A 20472-nucleotide genomic window follows, 5' to 3' on the forward strand; every position below is an offset into this window, starting at 1 on the left:
TCTGGGGGGAACCCCAGCAAGACTTCCGAGAACTCCAAGTCCCTGCCTGGTGTCAGGCGTCCCGCCGGGCAACCGGGTACTCTGTGTTACCCCCGCGCCTTCTCTGTCTCCCCACGCTGGGCACCTGGGCTGGCCGCCCCCTCATCTTCCCTGAGCCCATGGCCCCATCTGATACACCTCACCCTGCAGTGAGGCCAGGGTGCGGCGTCTGGAAATCTTTCACAAGCAGAGACTTGGATCCGGGCCTGCACTGCCAGCCTAGCCCTGCCGCCACAGTGGGTGGCTTCCTGACTGGGGGTCCAGGACCCCCTCTTTTAGGAAATAAACTCAGGGAATAACTTGAAGAGAAGAGCCTCAAGGAAAACAGTCTTTACAGCAGAAATACTCGTGATAGCAAAGAAGGAAGACTTGAGTGCCCTGACTACCTATGAGCTGAAGGGAGCCTGGGGCACAGGGCCACAGACGGGGCTTTGAGGAAGCGTCCGGACGGCACGGGGGTCCTGGAGAGCCGGCTGCCGGCAGCACTCAGGTAGAGAGGAGCCAGGTTAGGGGCGGGGGACATTTTCCTTTCACATTTTCCTAATCACCATTTAATTACTTCTGAATTTACTTGGCCTCCTAAGTCACCGGCTCAAAACCACTTTAAACGAAGCTTCCTCTCTGGAGCCATGGGTTGAGCTGTGAGACCCTTTCCACCTCTCTGCCCCCAGGATGCTGCTGAGCACGGCTTCCCAGGGCCCCCGGATGAGGTATCGCCCTGGCAGACATGGGGCTGGGAGGCGTGGGGCGGCTGTGGGGCCTGTCTGGTGGGGGGTGAGCCCCGGTGGAGGTGCCTCATCACGGGGGCACAGGTCAGGCCCAGGGTGACTCACGGATTGAAGGTCCGGAGGTACTTGATGCCCATCTGGATGGCCTTCTGTGAGCAGGCCATGGTGGCCTCGTGGTCCCGGGCCATGTAGGTGAAGTGGGTTAGCCGCATCAGGGTCTGCAACTCCACCAGAAGGTCGGACCAGGCGCACTCTGAGGCCATCTTCACCAGCTGCCCGCGTGGAGGAGGGCGTGTCTGTGAGTGGGGGATGTCTCTGCTGCCAGCATGCAAGCCGGCCTCCCCCGGGTCCACTGGTCACTTGGTCTTGGCTGAGCCACCCATGAGGGTGAAGCACTAGCTGCCAACCTCGGCCAAGCCCGGGTGGGTTGGCAGGTCGAGGACAAATGTCCCAGGGTCCACACTGCCTTCCTGCCACACAGGCGGCCCTGCCCTGGGCGGAGTGTGGAGAAGCACAGACATAGCCCTCAGGAAACCAGACTCGGAGGCCCTGAGGGAACCTCGGCGCTGCTGGAGGCGGGTGAGTGCTGTGCTGAAGACGTGGGTGGGACTCCAGCACGGGGCTCGGCCCTCTACCACGTTCCTTGTCTCAACAACAGGGTTCAAATAAGCACCCGAGTCGGGTAGGCTTATCAGGGCACAGCCCCTGGGTATGCCCACCAGACGCCTAGTGACACCGGCCTGGGCTGGGGGAGGGAGGGGACACCTGTGGGGAGGGGACACCTGTGGGGGAGGGGACACCTGTGGGATATGAGCTGACACATCTGTGGGAGGAGGGGACACCTCTAGGGTGGGGGGACACCTACCTGGGCTAAGGGGGGCACAGTGAAGTCCATGAGGCCCAGCCCGTTGCAGGAGTACATCTCCAGAGCGACAAGAACTCTGGTCGTGCAGTTGATGTCCTCACTGGTGCTCTGATGGGAGGAAGGCACCGAGGCCGTGAGGCCCAGGGGCTGGAGAGCCTGGAATACTTGGGACGTGAGCCCTGTGACAGCGGCTCTTCAGCGACAATAGGAGCAATTAGTGGGAAAGTCTGTCTCCGAGATGGTTTAGTCACTAAGTTGTGCCAGACTCTTGTGACCCCGAGCCTGCCAGGCTCCTCTGTCCACGGGATTCTCCAGGCCAGAATCCTGGAGTGGGTTGCCATTTCCTTCCCCAGGGGATCTTCCCAGCCCAGGAATCAAACCCAGGTCTCCTGCATTGCAGGCAGATTCTTTACCGACTGAGCTACGAGGGAAGCGAAAGACTTGGCAACGAGGGAAGCTACAAGGACTTCCCTGGTGGCTCAGCCAATAAAGAATCCGCCTGCAATGCAGGAGACCTGGGTTCCATCTCTGGGTAGGGAAGACCCTGGAGAAGGGAAAGGCTACCCACTCCAGTATTCTGGCCTGGAGAATTCCATGGACTGTGTAGTCCCTGGGGTCACAAAGAGTCAGATATGACTGAGCAACTTTCCCTTCCCTTCCTTCCTTCCTTCCTGTCTCCAAGTTATCTTTTCATGAGATAAACGGGAGCAGGCACTGCAGCCCCTAAGGTGATTGGGCAGCTAGCTGACCCAGCCAGACATGGGGGGCAACTGGCAGGCACAGCGGGTGGCCCTGTGCCTGCGGGCCACCTCCTTGAACCGGCTCCAATGCATGCTCGCTCCTGCCAAGCTTAGATGCCCCTCCCTGAGGGCCACACCCTCGCCAGCCTCACTTCCCACCTGAACCAGTGTGTCTTGGTCCAGCTGGGCCGACGGAGCCTCCCGTGGGCTCCGTCCGTGTCCCGGCCCCGCCTGCTGGGTCCCCAGATGCTCCCCACCCCTCACTCCCGTGGTCTTCTGCTCACAGCTCAAGGGCTGCAGGGCCCTGCCAAGGCCCCTCTGGCCTGGTGCCTCCAGATAAGCCCAAGTGAGGTATCACAGCAGGTGGACAGTTAGAACCACGGCCATCGGCTGGAGGAAGGAGGGGAGGCTGTGGCCAGGCAGCTCGAGAAAGCCTTCTGCCCCATCCCTAGGGGTGGCAGCCACAGCCAGGACAGAGCCTCCAGCGGGAAGCCTCCCAGCACGGCCCCGCCCCCAGAACGGCCCCGCCTCCAACATGGCCCCGCCCCCAGCAGGCCCCGCCCCCAGGCTGCTGGTAGCACCTGTTCCTCCACGCCCAGCCGTGGCCCGATCTGCTGCTGCAGGAGCTGCTTGCCCTTCACCCACGTTGCAATGAGCTGCTGCCGGGCACTCACCGGCACCACCTCCTCAGGCTCCATCCCGTTGGTCAGGTTCAGGGCAAACTCGCAGATCTGAAATGGAGGGGCTCTTGTTCACAATACCTGAATCCAAACAGGGAACCCGGGCCAAGACCCCATGTGCAAAAACAAGTGGACCTGGCTCTCGGTCCAGCCGGCAAAGTGGTCCACACAGGCCCAGCCCCGAGGCGATGAGGCGCGGCGGCTGCGGCCGCGTCCTCTCGTGCCCTCACCCCCTCGTGCCCTCACCCCCTCGTGCCCTCACCCCGTGGCGAGCCCAGCCCCTGGTGTTGCCATCAGGTCCCCACAGCACCGCCGGTCCCCACGGACCGCGACCCAGTGGCTGATGCTGCCTCTGCGCTCCTGCCCCGCCCGCCGTGACTGAGGCCATGGCTCCCTATCTGTCACTGGGGGTGGAACCCCATCACCGGCCACAGGCTTGGCCCCTGCAGCCACCATGCCGTGCACTAACCACGGGCCCCATTTTGCTCCATGTTTGCTGAGGTTTCATTTTTCCCCAAAAGTGTACCATGAACACCTGTCTTTCGTGAACTGCTCAAGACCCTGCAGCTCAGAAACCCAGGGGGCTGACGGGTCTGCCCCCGCTGTTCCTCTGCACAGCCTGGCCAAGGACATCCCCTTCCTGGGCTAGCCTGGGAAGACCCCTTCCCATCAGACCCCACAGCAGAGGGCATGGTGGATCCCAGATCCAGTCACCTGCCCTCCATGGGCACGCTGGCCTGGCTCTTCCTGCCAGATACCCAGCCATAGAACAGTCGTGCCTCATGGCCTGCTCTCCTGGATGGTCTGGAAGCCATCGGACAGGCACCAGCAAGCGCGGCCAGGCTCACCTCCCTGTCTGGTGGGGTCCCTGGGAGCCTCACACGTCGCTGCCTTCTGCCCTCTGCCCCCTCCCTTTCTGGTGGGACCCCTGGGAGCCTCACACGTCGCTGCCTTCTGCCCTCTGCCCGAGCCCTCACCCACTCCACCCAGCTCTGCCATCCCTGCCAGATACTGCAGCCGGCCCAGTTTGCCTGGGGCCCAGGCGCCCCTGCAGCCTGACACGGCAGCTCCTTTGACCTTTCTCCCCATCCTGTGTCACAGCCGGGCCTACAGCACGCGGCAGAGGTGGTCTTTGTACCCCCGCAGGAGGTGCTGCTCTGGGCCCAGACTCAGGGCAGCTGCGGGAACTCACTCTCCTTCACGTGGACTCGTGTGGGATGGTGGTCACCAGGTGTTGGTCAGCACCATCAATTCCCATCCTTCTTGGCTGGGATGACTACCCCAGTCCATGCCACCGGGAGGTAAAGTCAGGGGATAAGCCCCGCCTGCTGGGTCCCCAGATGCTCCCCACCCCTCACTCCCATGGTCTTCTGCTCACAGCTCAAGGGTGGCAGGGCCGTGCCAAGGCACCTCTGGCCTGGTGCCTCCAGATAAGCCCAAGTGAGGTATCACAGCAGGTGGACAGTGCCCGAGAAGTCCTCATTTTTAGAGAAAGCACGGCCCACCCACCCCCCGCCCCCAGCCCCATTTGCGGGCAGTTGAGAAGCCCCCAGCCTTACTTCCTCAGCTGCCCTCCCCGCACCGCCCTGTCTGCTGGGCGTAGGTACCTCCACGGCGGCCCTGACTTCAGAGGCAGCCTCGGGGTCCAGCGGCATGTGGAGCGGGTTGGAGCGCGCCTGCTTCCTGGCCTTCTCTGGCGCCAGGGCAGGGATCCAGTGGATGATCAGGCCTCGCGCGAGTGCGCTGCACAGCATTGCCAGCAGCAGTGAGTCCCTGCAAGACAAGCACGTCCAGGCCAGGCCGCCCCAAGGGGAGCCGCGGTGGCGCTGTGAAAGGCCGGCTGCAGGGCGACCTCTGCGCTGCATGGGCGGGACCCCCAGGGAGTCTGTGGGGCCTGGGCGCATGCCCACCACTGGGCCGTCTAGCAGGCCCTCCATCGGGTGCCAGGTAAGCGGGCTTGGGCCAGAATCTCCCTGCTTCTCTTTGAAAAGTTTCAGTGCCAGAACCGCCAGAACCGGCAAACACGTCTGATCTGTATGAGCACAGACGCAGACGACAGCCTGAGGAGGAGAGGCACGCCCCCCCCCCCACCAGCACCCACGGTCCCGGGGACCCTGCTGGGTCTGGTGCCCAGAGGAGAGCCGAGGGCACCAGGCAGGCCCCTGCCCCATGGCCCACTCTGGCTGTGTGCTCGTGTGTGGACATCTCTGGGTCCTGATTCACTCCAGCCTTCCTACTTCAGGATCCATCGAAAACCTTTAAATCTGAGTGTTTAGGCTAAAAGCCAAACCAACAAAAAACACAAAGAAGGCTTCAAAAGCTCATCATGAGGGAAAGCCTTGACCTTTGACCTGACTTGATGCTTTGGCGTTTCTCCCCCGATAAGGAAACACAGGCACCCAGGTCAGTTTCCAGCCCTGTCTCTGTGAGACTCTGGCCTCTGCCAACCTTTCCCAGAATCCCTCTGCTTGGAACAGATTGGGACAGGCTGGGAATCCGCGTGTGGGCATGAGGGCGCCCGAACGATGCCCCCATGCTGCCCTGTGGCTCAGAGCGGGTGCGTGTCTTGTCTGGGGTGCACGGCCAGTAAGACAGAAGCCCCATCCCTGCCGGGTGCCAGTGGCCCCGCACGCCCCTCCCCCAAGGGGACACATGTCTGCCCCCCGGCTTGCAGCCTGAAGCCCAGGGTCTCTGGCAGCAGCAGGACGGAGCCTGGGCAGCCTCACGCACCCGCTGTGGCCCACGGCCTTCATGATGCCCAGCAGGTGGTACAAGGCGTCCAGGAGCTCCCGCTGCCGCCCGGCCTTGATGAGGTGGTGGTTGTGGTTCAGCACATAGACCACGGCATTCTGCACGATCCACGGCTCCTGGATCTCCTGCCCGATGTCGGCGGAGCGCAGCCAGCAGTTCATGGCGTACTGCGAGAGGCCCTCGACCCAGCTCCTGTGGGAGGCGTGCGTCAGGCTCTCCGGGAGCCAGACTCTGCCCAAGCCGGCACTCAGACACCAGCCAGAAGCCGTCCCTGGAGCCGGGGCTCAGAAGGCTGCCCTGTCGGGGCTGCCCGTCATTCTTGTTGAAGGACAGGACCTGCCTGGCTCCCCCGCCCTCCCAGCTCCCTGCCCATCCCTGTCTGAGGCTGGACCCCCAGCCAGGCCTGCAAGCTGCCTGCCCACCTTTGCACCTGCCTGTGGCTGGCTCCCCCGGCCCATCACTCACAGGCTGCCCTCCTCGGTCCACATGGACACGGGACCTGCTTGCCTCAGACCGAGGCTTGGGGAAGCTTTATCGTAAAGGGCCAGACGGCCCGCACCTGGGGTTTGACGGCTACACAGTCTCTCCTCTGTTGTGTCTTTTTTGCTATTGAGCTTCACAAACTAAAACATGTCAAGACCACTGTGAGTTGGCAGGCTACACAAAAGCTGTGGGCAGATGCAGCCTGGCCCTCTTCCAGGCGTGGGGAACCCGGCCCTAGCCCCAGGCTGTGCCCTGAAACCTCCAGACAAACGCAGTCTGCACAAAGTCGGGGTCCTTCCCTGAGCCCTTCCCGGGCAAAGGGCACGCAGGAAACCCACAGTGAGCACGTATGAGGGCATGGCCACCGGGGCAGCCAGTGGAGCAGGCCCGTCTCTGAGGTCACTGGGCAGCTAGGGCCTCGGCTCCCGCGACGGCCCTACGGACGGTCACTCACGGCCACATTCACTGTGGGGGCACGCTTCACTTCAGATGAAAACAGCAAAACACTGTTACTACGACAGCACCTCGCTCTCCTGATTGAATGGCACTTGCCTCTCACGTGGATGAGGCTTCTGCGGGTTTCCTGAGGACCCTCGTCCCAATCACAGACTTCCGGGACAGCTTCCCCCGTGACCACCACCCCCCTCACATCCTGTTTCCACTAGTAACAGGAAAGACTGGCCACACGGGCACCGGTGTGAGCCATGAGACACGCCGGGCAGTAGCCCCTGCCTCACAGCGCTGAGCTCAGCCCAGCCCCCACCTCGCGCCCCCAGCCCTGCGGACAGCGCCCCCAGCTCCCGCCTCGTGTCCCCAGCCCCCGCCTTGCGCCCCCAGCCCCGCAGGCAGCACCGCCAGCCCCACGGGCAGTGCCCCACCGGTACATGATCCACTCAGCGTTGTCCTCTGGGCACTCGGGTATGTAGCCCATCGGGTGCTGGCTCACGTCCTCGGGCGGCGTGGGCCGGTTGTTCAGCTGCACGCCTTCTGACTGCAGCAGGTGGACGGTGGCCTGCGGAGGGAGGAGTGGCCAGAGACCCCTGAGCAGGGACTGGCACGGTGCCTGCAGGCCTTTAACCCCAGGCCCTCCCTGCCCCAGGTGATGTCTCTTCCCCCCACACACCTGCGTCTCAGAGATGCAGCCTCCCAAAACAAACGTGCCCCTCACGCCGCAGGGGCCACCAAGCCCGGGCCCCATCCTCCGCGGCCGCGCACGGACGCCCCGGAGGCGGCCAAGGCCACTGGGCAGGGTGACGGGACTGAGACGGGACTGAGGATGGGGGCAGGCGCCTTGCCTGACACCCTGGGCCCGCTCACTTGCCCCCCTCACAGCACTGGCCCAGCCCTCAGGAGGTGCCCGGCAGATGCTCACTGAACAAGCCCGGGAGCGTCTGTCTGGGTTATGCCAGGTTGCTCCCTCGACCCCCAAACAAACCACCCCAAGTGGCCTCACCGCTGTGTGCACTCGCAGGCCCCCCGCTGCACCACCCGGCTGGCCTGGGGTGGGGTCTCCGGCTGGCCTGGGGTCTCTGCACGCTCACAGAGGGGGCCGGCTTGCTGTGGGGGCTGGTCCCCAGCAGCCTCAACAGCCTCCGAGATGACAGCAGAGGCCAGGTTTCTCTCTCATACCTGGCTCAAAGTGCTACTGAAGCTACTCTCGGGCCAGGACACGCCCAGGTCCAGGACCAACCAGCCCCCGGGACCCACATGGCTGGGGACTCACAGTTCAGACTCCTTCCAACGACAATGAACATCAACACCCCTCACAATACATTTTGACATATTTTTCTTCCAGAAAACCTCCCAAGAATGGAGGAAAACTTTCGTAAGCGACAGGCCACTTGGGGAGCAGGGCTGGATGCTGACGGTCACGTCTGCGCACATATGGGGACGCACCTCAGCGCTGATGAAGCCCACCTCCGCGAATTTGCGCAGGAGGGTGGGGGATGCCTGCTTCTGCAGGGCAGCTTCCGAGTGGCCCCAGGAGTCCTGCCCCGGGCCATCCCAGCCCTTCTTCTTCTTGCCTGAAACACCAGAGTGCCACCCGTCAAAGCCTGAAGTGCTTCTCAGGGCTGGCACGGTCCCTGAGAAGGGGGGGGGCGGGGTGAGGGGCGGGGTCTGTGGGAGGCTGACCTCCCAAGTGCAGGGCCCTGGGGGTGGCGAGGGCTCCCCAAGCCAGCTTGGCCGCAGCGAACCTCCAGCTGGTTCCCCGACAGACAGGTCAGCTCTTGGTTTTGCGTGTGCTGTTCTGCCCCTCAAGAAGCCCCCATCGCTCCCGCAACACCCACGTCTCCGCCCCCTGGGGCTCCTGGCATGCCCCCGTGTCCTCACCATCCCCAAGACCACCGCTTCCAGAGACCTGCAGGCTGGACTCAGCCGGACCCAGGGCTCACAGTGGAGGGGCGCCCCCGCCCAGCCTCTGCCTGCGGGCTCCGGCCCCATGACCCCTTCCTGAGCTCTGGTGAACCCCACAGTGACCCCCCAGTGCCTGGGAAGAGCCCGCCGGCGCAGGTGCCCATGTGTGGCTGGAGGGACCCACCTCGCTTGAACTTGGCCAGCTTCTTCACCTTGACACTGTCGTACAGGAGGCAGAAGCGGCTGGCCGTCCGGCACACGTCCCACACGTTCTGCTTCCGGGCCACCTTGGCCAGCTCCGCCCAGATGTGTATCCTGCACAGACGTGCGGGCCATACCTCGCTCGGGGAAGCAGCCAGGGGCCGCCTGGGCGGGGCAGGAGGGTGGGCCGGCGCTTCGCCCCCCCCACCCCGACCCGAGGCCCTGCACCCCCAGGCTGCTCACCGCTCCTTGTCGTTCTGGCCCCCCAGGCGCCGCAGGTGGCCCACGGCCTTGTCCACGCTGAGCGTGTGGTGCCGCGCCTTGGCAAACAGGTAAGTGAAGCGGCCCCGGGTTTTCCCGGTGGAAACTGCAGGGGCCGGCAGGACGGGGTGCTGACGCAGCAGGCCAGGGAACACGCCCGAAACCAGCCCACGCGGGACTAGGGACAGGCTGGGGCAGAGCCTCCCACCGGCGTTTTTTGATCTTTTCATGAAAGTTAGGTCTCCCTAAATGTGCCTTGTCCGGGAAGGGACTCCAGGCGCCAAGACCAGCTGGCGGGCAGACTTACTGTCATCTGCAGCCGCCAGGCTGGCCCCCAATGCCCGCCACCCATGCCCAGGTCTTCAGGAGCTGGCTGGCGGAGACCCCGCTGAAGCCCCTTGCCCGTCAGCCCGCTTCTCCTGCCTAAGCCCTCGCTGGGTGCAGTGCACCAAGCCCCGTGTGTCTGGGGCACCTTCCCTTCAGGGCCCGAGCCCCTCACACCTGGCAGGACAGGAAGGAAGGAGGTGGGACTGCCTCCCGCTGGGCGGGCCGTGCAGGCCCAGGAGACAAGCTCCCCTGCCCTGCTCCGAGAGTCAGGTTAGGAAGGTGGGGCAGGCGGCTGCACATGGGTACAGAGGCCCATGTAGGCGGAGGTCCGGGTGGGCCGGGGGCTGCCCCGGGCGCTCCCACTGAGAGCACCCGCGCACCTTTGGCCTCGTTCTCGCCGTCAAGCACGATCTGGAAGGTGTCGGGGGCCAGGGCCAGCCCCGCATTCACCAGCAGCGCCCGCTTTTTGCGCACGCTGTCCTTGGGCATCGCTTTCTTCGCCTGCAGAGGGGAGGAGGCGTGATGAGCGGCACCCGCCCGCCCCTCGGGGCCTGCCAGGCCGCCACCCCAGGAGTGGCGCCTGCGGCACCTGCTCGATGGCCATGGTGGCCCTGTCCTCGTCGCGGGCGGGCACCTGATACAGCAAGGTGCACAGCTGCAGGCGGTTGAGGGCCCTTGTGATCTTGTCCTGGTAGAGGCCCAGGCCGTCCAGCAGTGCGGCCTTCCTCAGGTGCTCCGTGGCGGGCTCCAGCCGGTCCGCGTCCTCCTCGATGTGCGCCAGCTCCACATGGACCTGGCAGCGCAGCTGTGCCGCGAGGCTGGGGGGCAGACGTGGTCACGGGCATGGCGGCACCGCGGGTGCCCGGCGCCCGGCACCCGGCTTTCTGGCCCTGCCTTCCGCCTGCCTTGCTGCCAGGACCCACAGGAGGGATGAAGAGGAGGGCCCTGCGGACCCCGGGAGGTCTCAGAGACCACTGGTGAGCCACGAGGCTGGGGGGCAGACGGCGTCACAGGTGGGGCGGCACCGCGAGGGCTCCTAGCATCACCAGAAAGTGAGCTAGTGCAGCCCGAGGCCAAGGCTGCGTATTATCACCCTGCTTATTTAACTTCTATGCAGAGTACATCATGAGAAACGCTGGGCTGGATGAAGCACAAGCTGGAATCAAGATTGCCAGGAGGAATATCAATAACCTCAGATATGCGGATGACACCACCCTTATGGCAGAAAGTGAAGAGGAACTAAAAAGCCTCTTGATGAAAGTGAAAGAGGAGAGTGAAAAAGTTGGCTTAAAACTCAACATTCAGAAAACGAAGATCATGGCATCCAGTTCCAGCACTTCATGGCAAATAGATGGGGAAACAGTAGAAACAGTGGCAGACTTTATTTGAGGGGACTCCAAAATCACTGCAGATGGTGAGTGCAGCCATGAAATTAAAAGACGCTTACTCCTTGGAAGGAAAGTTATGACCAACCTAAACAGCATGTTAAAAATCAGAGACATTACTTTGCCAACAAAGGTCCGTCTAGTCAAAGCTATGGTTTTTCCACTGGTCATGTATGGATGTGAGTTCGACTGTGAAGAAAGCTGAGCACTGAAGAACTGATGCTTTTGAACTGTGGTGCTGGAGAAGACTCTTGAGAGTCCCTTGGATTGCAAGGAGATCCAACCAGTGCATCCTAAAGGAGATCAGTCCTGGGTGTTCATTGGAAGGACTGATGCTGAAGCTGAAACTCTAATACTTTGGCCACCTGATGAGAAAAACTGACTCATTGGAAAAGACCCTGGTGCTGGGAAAGATTAAAGGCAGGAGGAGAAGGGGTCGACAGAGGATGAGATGGTTGGATGGCATCACCAACTCAATGGACATAAGTTTGAGCAAGCTCTGGGAGTTGGTGATGGACAGGGAAGCCTGGCGTGCTGCAGTCCATGAGGTTGCAAAGAGTCAGACGTGACTGAGCAAGTGAACTGAACTGAGGCCCAGTCTTTGCCTCGGGGGGTGGGCCCTCTCTGCTCTGCTCTGAGTCTCTCCATCTCATCAGCTGTGGCACACACATCCCGGCTCAGAGCAGCCGTGTGTCCGCAGGCTGTGGGCCCTGCCTGGCCTCTGTTCCGGCTGCGTCCCTGCTGGAGCCACCCGCGTCTAAAACGATAACCACGGTCTCCCCAAAGCCTTTGCATCAACAGCACCTGCAGCCTCCGGCACAACCTCTGTGCTGCACAGGAGCATCAACAAGGCCGATAACTTGGGTCTAGTTAAAGTTTGATGGGACCCACGTGCCGACCCTCCTCCAAAACGAGGTGAGAGCATCACAGGCTAGGCCTGTAGCCTCGGGGATGAGGAGGCAGAGGTCAGGGCACCTGGGAGTCGTGGGCAGGAGAGGGCACCCGGTTGAGGCCAAGGGTGAGGTCTGCGCTCCCGTCAGGGAACTGGCTCCACAGTCTCTGCCTGGAAGCCTGGATGGTAGCCAGCGACGGGTCCCTTCCCCCTGGGGCAGGGAGAGAAGAGGCCCACAGAAGGAAGCTGGCCCAGGGCCACGGGGTGTGCTCAGGGCAGCCTGACCCTGAATCCACAATGTGAGACTCGTCCTGGGCTGAACCACCTGAGGAGCCAGCTGAGGCAAGCCGATTGAGAGTCCCCTGGACAGCAAGGAGATCAAGCCCGTCAATCCTAAAGGAAATCAACTCTGATATTCACTGGAAGGACTGATGCTGAAGCTGAAACTCCAATACTTTGGCCAGCTGATGTGAAGAGCCAACTCATTGGAAAAGACCCTGATGCTGGCAAAGACTGAGGACAGGAGGAGAAGGGGACGACACAGGATGAGATGGTGGGATGGCATCATCGACTCAATGGATATGCGTTTGAGCAAGCTGCGGGAGATAGTGAAGGACAGGGAAGCCTGGTGTGCTGCAGTTCATGGGGTCACAAGGAATCTGACAAGACAGTGACTGAACACCATCACAGCAGGACAGTCCCTCCAGGAACACACTAGCCAGCCATGGCCTCAAGGAGGCCACGGAGATGAGGGTGAGCAGACAACAGACTCAGACGAGAGAACCCGCCCCTGCAAAACAGGATGACCAGGATCAGATGAAGACGGCTTGAAAGGAGTAATTTTCAGAGTTACTCTGCTTCCAGCGGTGATCAGGTCTCTGCCACGCATAAAGTTGGACCGAACAGCCCCAGGTCTGGGCAGTGCAAGCCCGGGGCCCTGAAGCAGGAAACTCAGGAAGGAGCCCATGCTTGGGGCCTCCTGGAGACACTGTTCTGAGGCACCGCGGGCAGAATGGACCCATGCAGCCGGGGCAGAGGAGCCCAGAGAGGGGGCCCTCCGCTCGGGGCTGGAGAAGTGGAACTGGACCTGGAACCGGACCAGCTGCTGCCGGGCTGCCCGCCAGAGGAGAGAGCTGGGTGTTGCTCTCTCACCTGACGTCAGCCGAGACTGCACGGGGCTTCTCCCCAGAGGAGACAGCTGGGTGTTGCTCTCTCACCCGACGTCAGCTGAGACTGCACGGGGCTTCTCCCCAGGAGTGCAGGCCCAGGAAGAGCGCTCTTGACCCACCCAAGGAGAACGTACCATCAGAGCCTGCAGAGAACACGGTGCAGGCTGGAAAGTACCATGACCTTCCAGAGACACAGCCAAGGAAACACGGAGCCACCTCTCAGCCAGAAACTGAAGTGCCAACAAAAGCAAGTAAAAATCAACACTTTCCTGAAAAGACCACAGAGTCCACGACTCCACAGCGCAGCAGCCACAGTTGAACCAACGTTCAGTGCACGATACGCCAGGAAACAGGAAAAGGTGACCCACAGTCAGGATGCAAGATGGGCCAGATGCTGGGTTTAGCAGGTAAATCCTTAATGCAGATATTACAACACAAAAATAAATACGTACAAAAAGTTGAAGGAAAACACTGCTAATGAGAGAACAGACAGGGAATCTCAGCAGAGGAAGAAAAGGAAACACTGCAGCAAAAGATCTGTAATAACTGAAACGAAAAAATCCTTGGTTGAGCCTAGCAGCAGATCGGAGAGCAGAAAAAGAGTCAGTGAACCTGAAGTCAGATCAATAGAAACTATCCCACCAGAAGAACGTACTGAAAAGATTTTTTAAAAGTGAACAGAGCCAGGGCTTCCCAGGCAGTCCGGTGGCTGAGGCTTCACCTTCCAAAGCGGGAGGTGTGGGTTTCATCCCTGGTTGAGGAGCTGAGAATCCAACACGCCTGGCAGCCGAAAAGCCACAACATCAAACAGAAACAAGACTGTAACAAATTCACAAGGTTTCTAAAAATGGTCCACATAAGCAAAATTCCCAGAAGAAAATGAACAGAGCCTTAGAGACCAGTTAAGACAGTATGCAGTGTTGTAGCTCATGCTCCCCCAAAAGAGCAAATGAGGCAGAACTATACTTAAAAAAATAATAGCCAGTAATTTCCCAAATTTGATGAAAATATCATCTTACATATTTGAGTATATCAGCAAACCCCGAAAAAGACTTTTTTTTTTTTTTAAAGGCTCTAAGGAATCAGTTTCATTCAGTCACTCAGACACATGGACTGCAGCATGCCAGGCCTCCCTGTCCATCACCAACTCCCGGAGCTTGCTCAAATTCATGTCCATCGAGTCAGTGATACCATCCAAGCATCTCATCCTCTGTCGTCCCCTTCTCCTCCTGCCTTCAATCTTTCCCAACATCAGGGTCTTTTCCAATGAGTCAGTTTTTCACATCAGGTGGCCAAAGTATTAGAGTTTCAGCATCAGTCCTTCCAATGAATATTCAGGACTGATTTCCTTTAGGATGGACTGGTTGGGTCTCCTTGCAGTCCAGTGGACTCTCAAGAGTCTTCTCCAGCACCACAGTTCAAAAGCATCAGTTCTTTGGCTCAGCTTTCTTCACAGTCCAACTCTCACATCCATACATGCTGCTGCTGCTGCTGCTAAGTCGCTTCAGTCGTGTCCAACTCTGTGCAACCCCATAGACAGCAGCCCACCAGGCTCCTCCGCCCATGGGATTTTCCAGGCAAGAGTACTGGAGTGGGTTGCCATTGCCTTCTCCACATCCATACATGACTACTGGAAAAACCATAGCTTTGACTAGCACACCTTTGTTGGCAAAGTAATATGCAAAATGCAGAAAGCAAAAGATAAGAGATACAAATCTGAAAACAGCAGGGAGGGGGAGACACCTTCCACACAGGAGAGCCACGCTTAAAGTAACTCCTGGGTTTTTTTCAGAAACTATGAAGGCCAGAAGAAAATAAAACAGCCTCTTCAAAGTATTTAAAGAGAAAAAGTCTGCAAACCCAGAATCCAATAAATGGTGAAAATAACCTTCAGAGGTGATGCTAAGAGAAAGCCATTTTCAGGTCAACGAAAGCCAAGAGAATTCCTCACCAAGAGAATTCCTCACCAGCAGTCATGCGTTACAAGAGGAAATAAAGGAAGTTGCTCGGGCTGAAATACCCGCAGGCAGAAACCTGGATCTGAGCGTAAGCAGGAAGGGAGAGACTGCAAAATCGCCGAGGAAGTGGCAAATGTAAGGGAAGATTGTTTTTTTCTGTAATTTTCTTTAAAAACAACACCACCAGCTGCTAAGAGCAATACGGCACTGTGAGATGAACTTATAACACACTTAGAAGTAAAAGACAAGACAGCAACCACACGGTGGGGTGGACGGGGGCAGGCAGAGAGGCTTCTCTTGCTGCGTGGGAAGCACTGACCCCCACTGACCCGGCTCCCTCCAGCGACGCCCCTCCCGCCCAGGGGTACCGGGGACAAACGAGCCAACCAGAGAAACAAACACAGCGGCAGAAACTCAGGTAGCCTCAAAGAAGGCGGGAGAGAGCAGCGGCAGGGCACGAGGCAGAGACAAGCGGTGGGACTGGAGACGAGCCGGACATTACCCTGAACCCAGAGACTGAACAGCCCAGTCACAAGGCGGAGACCAGCGTGCTCGGTTTTAGAAAAAGACCGAGCTGCACGCCGTTGACAAGACAGGGTGGTAGGAGTTGTGTTCTACACTTTAAATCGAAAGGTCCACAGCACGAGAGTCGGAAGGATGGAAAGAGAAGCACTCAGACGGGCCCAGACAGCGTCACTGCATTCTGTCCGCCGCTTAAGCAAGAAAACGCCAACACTGCACAAACCCCTTCAGAAAGCAAAGCAGAAAGAGTCCTCCCACCGTCCCAAACCATTTAATGAAGTCGGCATGACCTTCATGTCAAATCCTGGGAAAGGCGTTAGAAAACAAGAAAGCCACAGGCCAACATCCTCATCATGAACATACACGCAAAAACCCTTAAGCACACTAAAGGACATCAAACCCAGCAACACAGAAAAAGCACGTGTGTCGAGACCACGCGGAGAAGGCAAGGCTGGTTCACGACTCAAAACCCCATCAGCATAATTCACCAGGTTAAAGAACAAAGGAGAAAAGTCAGAGCTCCTTTCCACGGTTACAGAAGCGTTCAGCAGCACTCAACACCCATCTGTGGTTAAGAAGCAATACAGCAAGCGGACATTGACAGTGTGTTCATTCTGTTGTATGCAGTTATATCGCAATAAAGTTAACCAGAAAAAGAGCTGTCAGAGGGAAAGAAGGAGGGCAACTAGATGTTATTTAAAAAAACCAAACAAATATGAAAATAAAAAGATATTTTTGAAAGACGACATCATTAAAATTTAAAAATACAGGCTAAAGAGAGGAAGAAAAATTAGAGAATTTGCAAAATAAAAGAGAACTAACGGGCTGCGTGAAATCTTCAGAATTTGGTGTGCGTCACGAGGGGGTGGGGCTGTGAACACGGAAGTTTCGCAGGGAGACCGGGAGTATGGGCTAGGAGCTGTCATACAGCCCCGTGGGATCCCAGAAGGAGAAACTGTTTTTAAATGAGTAAAAATCCCAGATTTGAAGAGATGTAACTCTTCACAGACGAGATCCCCAAGTGCCCGCAGGAAATGAACAGTGCTGGTTCTGAGGCCACCGGCCCCAACCTCGCCAGACCATAGGCTGAAACCGGTCCTTGGCGCCCCTGCTGGGAACCCTGCTCCAAGGGAGGGCTCACCATGGCGACAAAATTCACCCCTGATTAATCTCAGGGCTTCCCTGGTGCTCAGACGGTAAAGAATCCACCTGCAATGCGGGAGACCTGAGTTTGATCCCTGGGTTGGGAAGATCCCCTGGAGGAGGGCATGGCAACCCACTCCAGTATTCTTGCCTAGAGAATCCCCACGCACAAAGGAGCCTGGCGGGCTGCAGTCCATGGGGTCGCAAAGAGTCGGACACAACTGAGCGACTCAGCACACAGCACAGTTAATCTCCGAAGCAGACGGGGGCGGGGCAGGCCCCCACGGCCCCTCTCTGCGGCTGGACACCCTCCCAGGTGGCCCTCCACGCCTCTGCCCTGCCGAGTCCCCATCGTGCAGCCCCGTGTCCGCCAGGGACTGTCCTGCAGCACAGCCGCCCTCGGGGCCCCCGCCCGGGGCAGGAGAGGAGAAATACCAAGGCCCTCCCTGCTCACCCATCCCACCCCTCCCCTCCCGCGCCTGCGCCCACAGCCCCTGTGCCCACCGCCGTCACCCGCCCCGCAGCCCAGGACCCTCCTGATGAAGCCCTTTCCCCTCGGCCCCTCTCGAGCTCAGGTGGGTGCCACCTGGGCGTCCCCATCTGCCCCGCAGGGCCCTGCCCCTGAGCCCCAGGGCACCTCCCCCACGGCCTGCGGCCTCTCGAGCCGCCACCTCTGGGGGACGCCGTGGGCTCCTGCCCTCTTTCTGGGAAGATGAGCTGGATTTCATCCCTGCCCCGAGCCTCTGCTCCCCCGGCCCCCCCGGGGACAGCCCAGGCCGCCACCTGTCCGCCTTCTCCAGGACATCTGCGAGGCTGGTCAGCGGCTTCCGCAGGTGGTGGCGGAGGTTGTGCTGCAGCAGCGGGAGGCACGTGTTCCACTGGGTGGCACACACCGTGTGGACGAGCCGGGGCTCGCCCAGGCGCACGGCCCGCTGCAGCGTGGCGTCCAGTCTCCGCACTATGTCCAGCTGGGCCTGCACACAGCACAGCGGCCCGGGTGAGGCTGGGGGTGAGCCCCAGCCCGCCCCTGAGCCCCGGATGACGCAGGTGGGCCGGGCCCCCGGTCTAAGTCTGCCGGTGGAAGCAGCCCGCGTGATCTCTCAGAGAGAGCTCTGGCTCCATTGGATCTGCCCTCGGACAGGCACCGCGTGCCGTGGCAGCGTCTCTGTGAGCCCCTCTGGGCGAGGCTGCCTGCCTTCCAGCCCCGTGTATTCACGGAGCTCGTGGCCCTGCCAAGCAGACAGGGGCCGGCCGGCCTCAGCCTGTGCACCGGCCTCAGCAGCTCCAGGCCTCCCTCAGTGCCCACCAGGGCTGCCCGGCTCCTGAACTCAGCCATGTCCAGGGGCCTGGCTTCTGGCTCCAGGAGGCCTGCCCTAGCGCTACTCCTGGGTCATGGGGTTTAGAGCAGGCATGGTGTTCAGACCGTGGGCCTCCTGGCTGCCAAGAAGCGTCCATCAAAGCCTCGTGAACCGGTAGGTGCCCCTGAAGAGCCCTCGGCCAGCAGAGGCAGAAGACACAGCCCTGCAGTCCCACCACACCGCCTGCCGGCACCTGCAGGCAGCCAGCGGGCAGCCACGACCTCCCTCGAGAAGGGCAGCGCTGGCGGGGCAGCCCAGGCCCAAAGAGAGCACGTGAACCTGCCCGGAGCCCCCGCTGGGCTGCTCGTCTGCTGGCAGAGCTCCTCCCGGGCTGGGGCAGGCAGGGCCGGGGCAGGGGTCAGGGGAGCCAGTCCAGGGAGTGGGCACTGGGGCCCCAGAGCAACGCCAGCCGCCCTCATCCTGTTTCAAGGCATTTTGGTTCCCTTTCTCGACGGCAGGATTCTATCAAAGACACAGGATTGCTGGGTTCCTTCTCTGCGGCGGCGGCCGGAGCACACCCCACTGCACGGGGCAGACAGGCTGCAGGGCTCAGGCTGTCACTTTGCTATCGTGCTCACCAGCCCCCTGCCTCACAACCCCCGGTGGAACACTCTAGACAAGCCCACGGTCTCCAAGGGGGCACCAAGGGGGCAACGCTCACCAGGGCCCTCTGAACCCGCCGCTGCCAGGCCTCGGGGCCCCCTCTTCTCCTCCCTTCCCACCCTCCCCTCACCCTCCCAGGGGTCTCCCCTTACCCCCCACAGAGGTCCCCACCTCCCCACGCCTGAGATGACCTCAGCGCTTCCCCAGAGCCCCTCAGGCCCCGCACTAGGGCAGGGGCACGCCTGTTTGCCTGGACCTGAGTCAGGATGGCCAAAGCCCTCGGGGACTCGGTGTTCACCAAGGGCACGTGTTCTCAGTGTGCTGGGGCAGACTGCTCCACACAGGCCACACGAGGGCCCGGCTGGAGGCCCGTCTCATCCCAGCCCCCAGCCCGAGCCCCGGGAACAGGCTGCATGAACCCACAGGCCCGCCAGACAGGGTGAGCCCGGCAGCCGCGGGGCCGGAGCCAGGCGGGAGGACGTCAGCTGGCCTCGGCAGGCGGGGCCATGGGCCCCTGGACTTCCTCCCAGAGAGGCCACGCTCACAGGGGAGACCGGGGCACAGGAGGCTGGCTTGTGCCCATCAGGGCCCCTCCTCCAACCTGGCCCCTCCTCCAAACCAGGTCCACACACAAGGTCCAGGGACCTGCACAAGGGCTCAGCTTCTGCCCCGGCTCCTGGTCCACAACTTACCTCCACAGCCTCTCGAGTGTAGGTTTTAATTTTATTTTCCAGTCTTACAGCTTCCAATTCATACTCCAGGCACTCGACTTCCATCAGCCTCGCAGGGTCCTGTGGGCACAGTAGTTGTTGTATAGGCGGAGAGTTTTAATGAAAGCAATCACATTCACTAATGTCAGAAAACATTTCAAAATATAATTCACGGACTCGGTAGAAATTCAACAAAAAAAATAGGTAATATAAATATATATATATATATGAAAAACTTAAAATGTTTCTAAAAGATGCAAAGATTTAAATGAGAAAGCTAGAAAAAAATTTTTTGTTTTTATTTTTCAGTTAATTTCACTGGACATAGAACTTTTAAATAACGACACCGACTTCAGACAAATGCTCTGTTATGAAATCTGGACAATTCCTTTCACTTAACCCCCGCTGGGGTCAGGACGGGGTGCCATGCTGCAGGAGGGGGGCGGCGTGGGCCTGGGGTTTCCTGGGTGGGTGGGCAGACAGGTACATGTAACTTTCACAAAACTGCTAACCTGTTTTCAAAGGGATCCCTTTCTCACCCCTCCCCGGCCAGTGTGGGCTGGTCAGCCTCCAGGTGAGCCACCTGCCGGGTGAGTGGTTGAGAGGTAACAAGTCACAGGGATTCCTCTTGTTTTTCTTCTGTTTTTCCCCAGAAGTTTTCTCATTTGAGCTCTCACATTCTTGGTTTAGGGTGCGTGTTGAGTTGATCCTGTCCATGGGATGAAGGGCGGCCGGTGTTCATTTTCCCTCACGTGGTTGCTCCCCTGTCCGGCGCTGTTTTCTGGACGAGACGCTCTGTCCCCAGCAGAAGCCTCTGCACCTGGTCCAGGCCGAGGCCCCGAGCGTGTGGGTCTCTTTCTGGACCCCGTCCTGGCCCTCTGTCTGTCTGCATCTCCACGTCCAGGCCGCCCATCCTGAACCCCGGTGCCCCTCCACCAGGCCTGCACGCGAGGTCGTGCACGCCTGCTGACGCTGCTCCGCTTTTCCAGAGCTGCTCTGGGTTATTCTAGGGCCCCTGCATTTCCCTAACAATTTTATGCTCAGTTCGTCAATTTCTGAAAGACTCCTGTCAAGACTTTGATTGAATCACACTGAATCCACTGCTCCGTCTGGGGAGAACTGACATCATAATAATGCTGAGTCTTCTGATCCGTGTTATCATCTCTGCTTTAAACAGCAGGTACCTTTTAAAGCGCTTCACGGATTCTTCAGTCTCGCTCTGACTCACGTGGCCCCCTTACTGGCCCTCTTCACTGTTTGTGCGGATCCAGATTTCTGCTGCTATCATCATCCTTCTGCTTG

The 20472-nt window shown here is 59.8% G+C and overlaps 1 protein-coding gene across 1 annotated transcript in view; it reads right to left on the bottom strand.

Moving 5' to 3' along the window:
- Positions 1–20472, bottom strand: part of CFAP46 (cilia and flagella associated protein 46) — a 94520-nt gene that overhangs the window by 58951 nt on the left and 15097 nt on the right. The window contains exons 10-22 of the mRNA XM_061403917.1: positions 19153–19251; positions 17283–17473; positions 10020–10248; positions 9811–9931; positions 9086–9209; positions 8826–8956; positions 8183–8310; positions 7165–7298; positions 5783–5995; positions 4660–4825; positions 2954–3103; positions 1633–1740; positions 873–1039 (exon numbers count right to left, since the gene is read on the bottom strand). Of these exons, the coding sequence (XP_061259901.1) occupies positions 873–1039; positions 1633–1740; positions 2954–3103; positions 4660–4825; positions 5783–5995; positions 7165–7298; positions 8183–8310; positions 8826–8956; positions 9086–9209; positions 9811–9931; positions 10020–10248; positions 17283–17473; positions 19153–19251 (1961 nt within the window). The remainder of the gene's footprint in view (positions 1–872; positions 1040–1632; positions 1741–2953; positions 3104–4659; positions 4826–5782; positions 5996–7164; positions 7299–8182; positions 8311–8825; positions 8957–9085; positions 9210–9810; positions 9932–10019; positions 10249–17282; positions 17474–19152; positions 19252–20472) is intronic.

The sequence above is a fragment of the Bos javanicus genome, chromosome 26 (genome assembly GCF_032452875.1).
Source record: "Bos javanicus breed banteng chromosome 26, ARS-OSU_banteng_1.0, whole genome shotgun sequence".
NCBI classification, from domain to species: domain Eukaryota; kingdom Metazoa; phylum Chordata; class Mammalia; order Artiodactyla; family Bovidae; genus Bos; species Bos javanicus.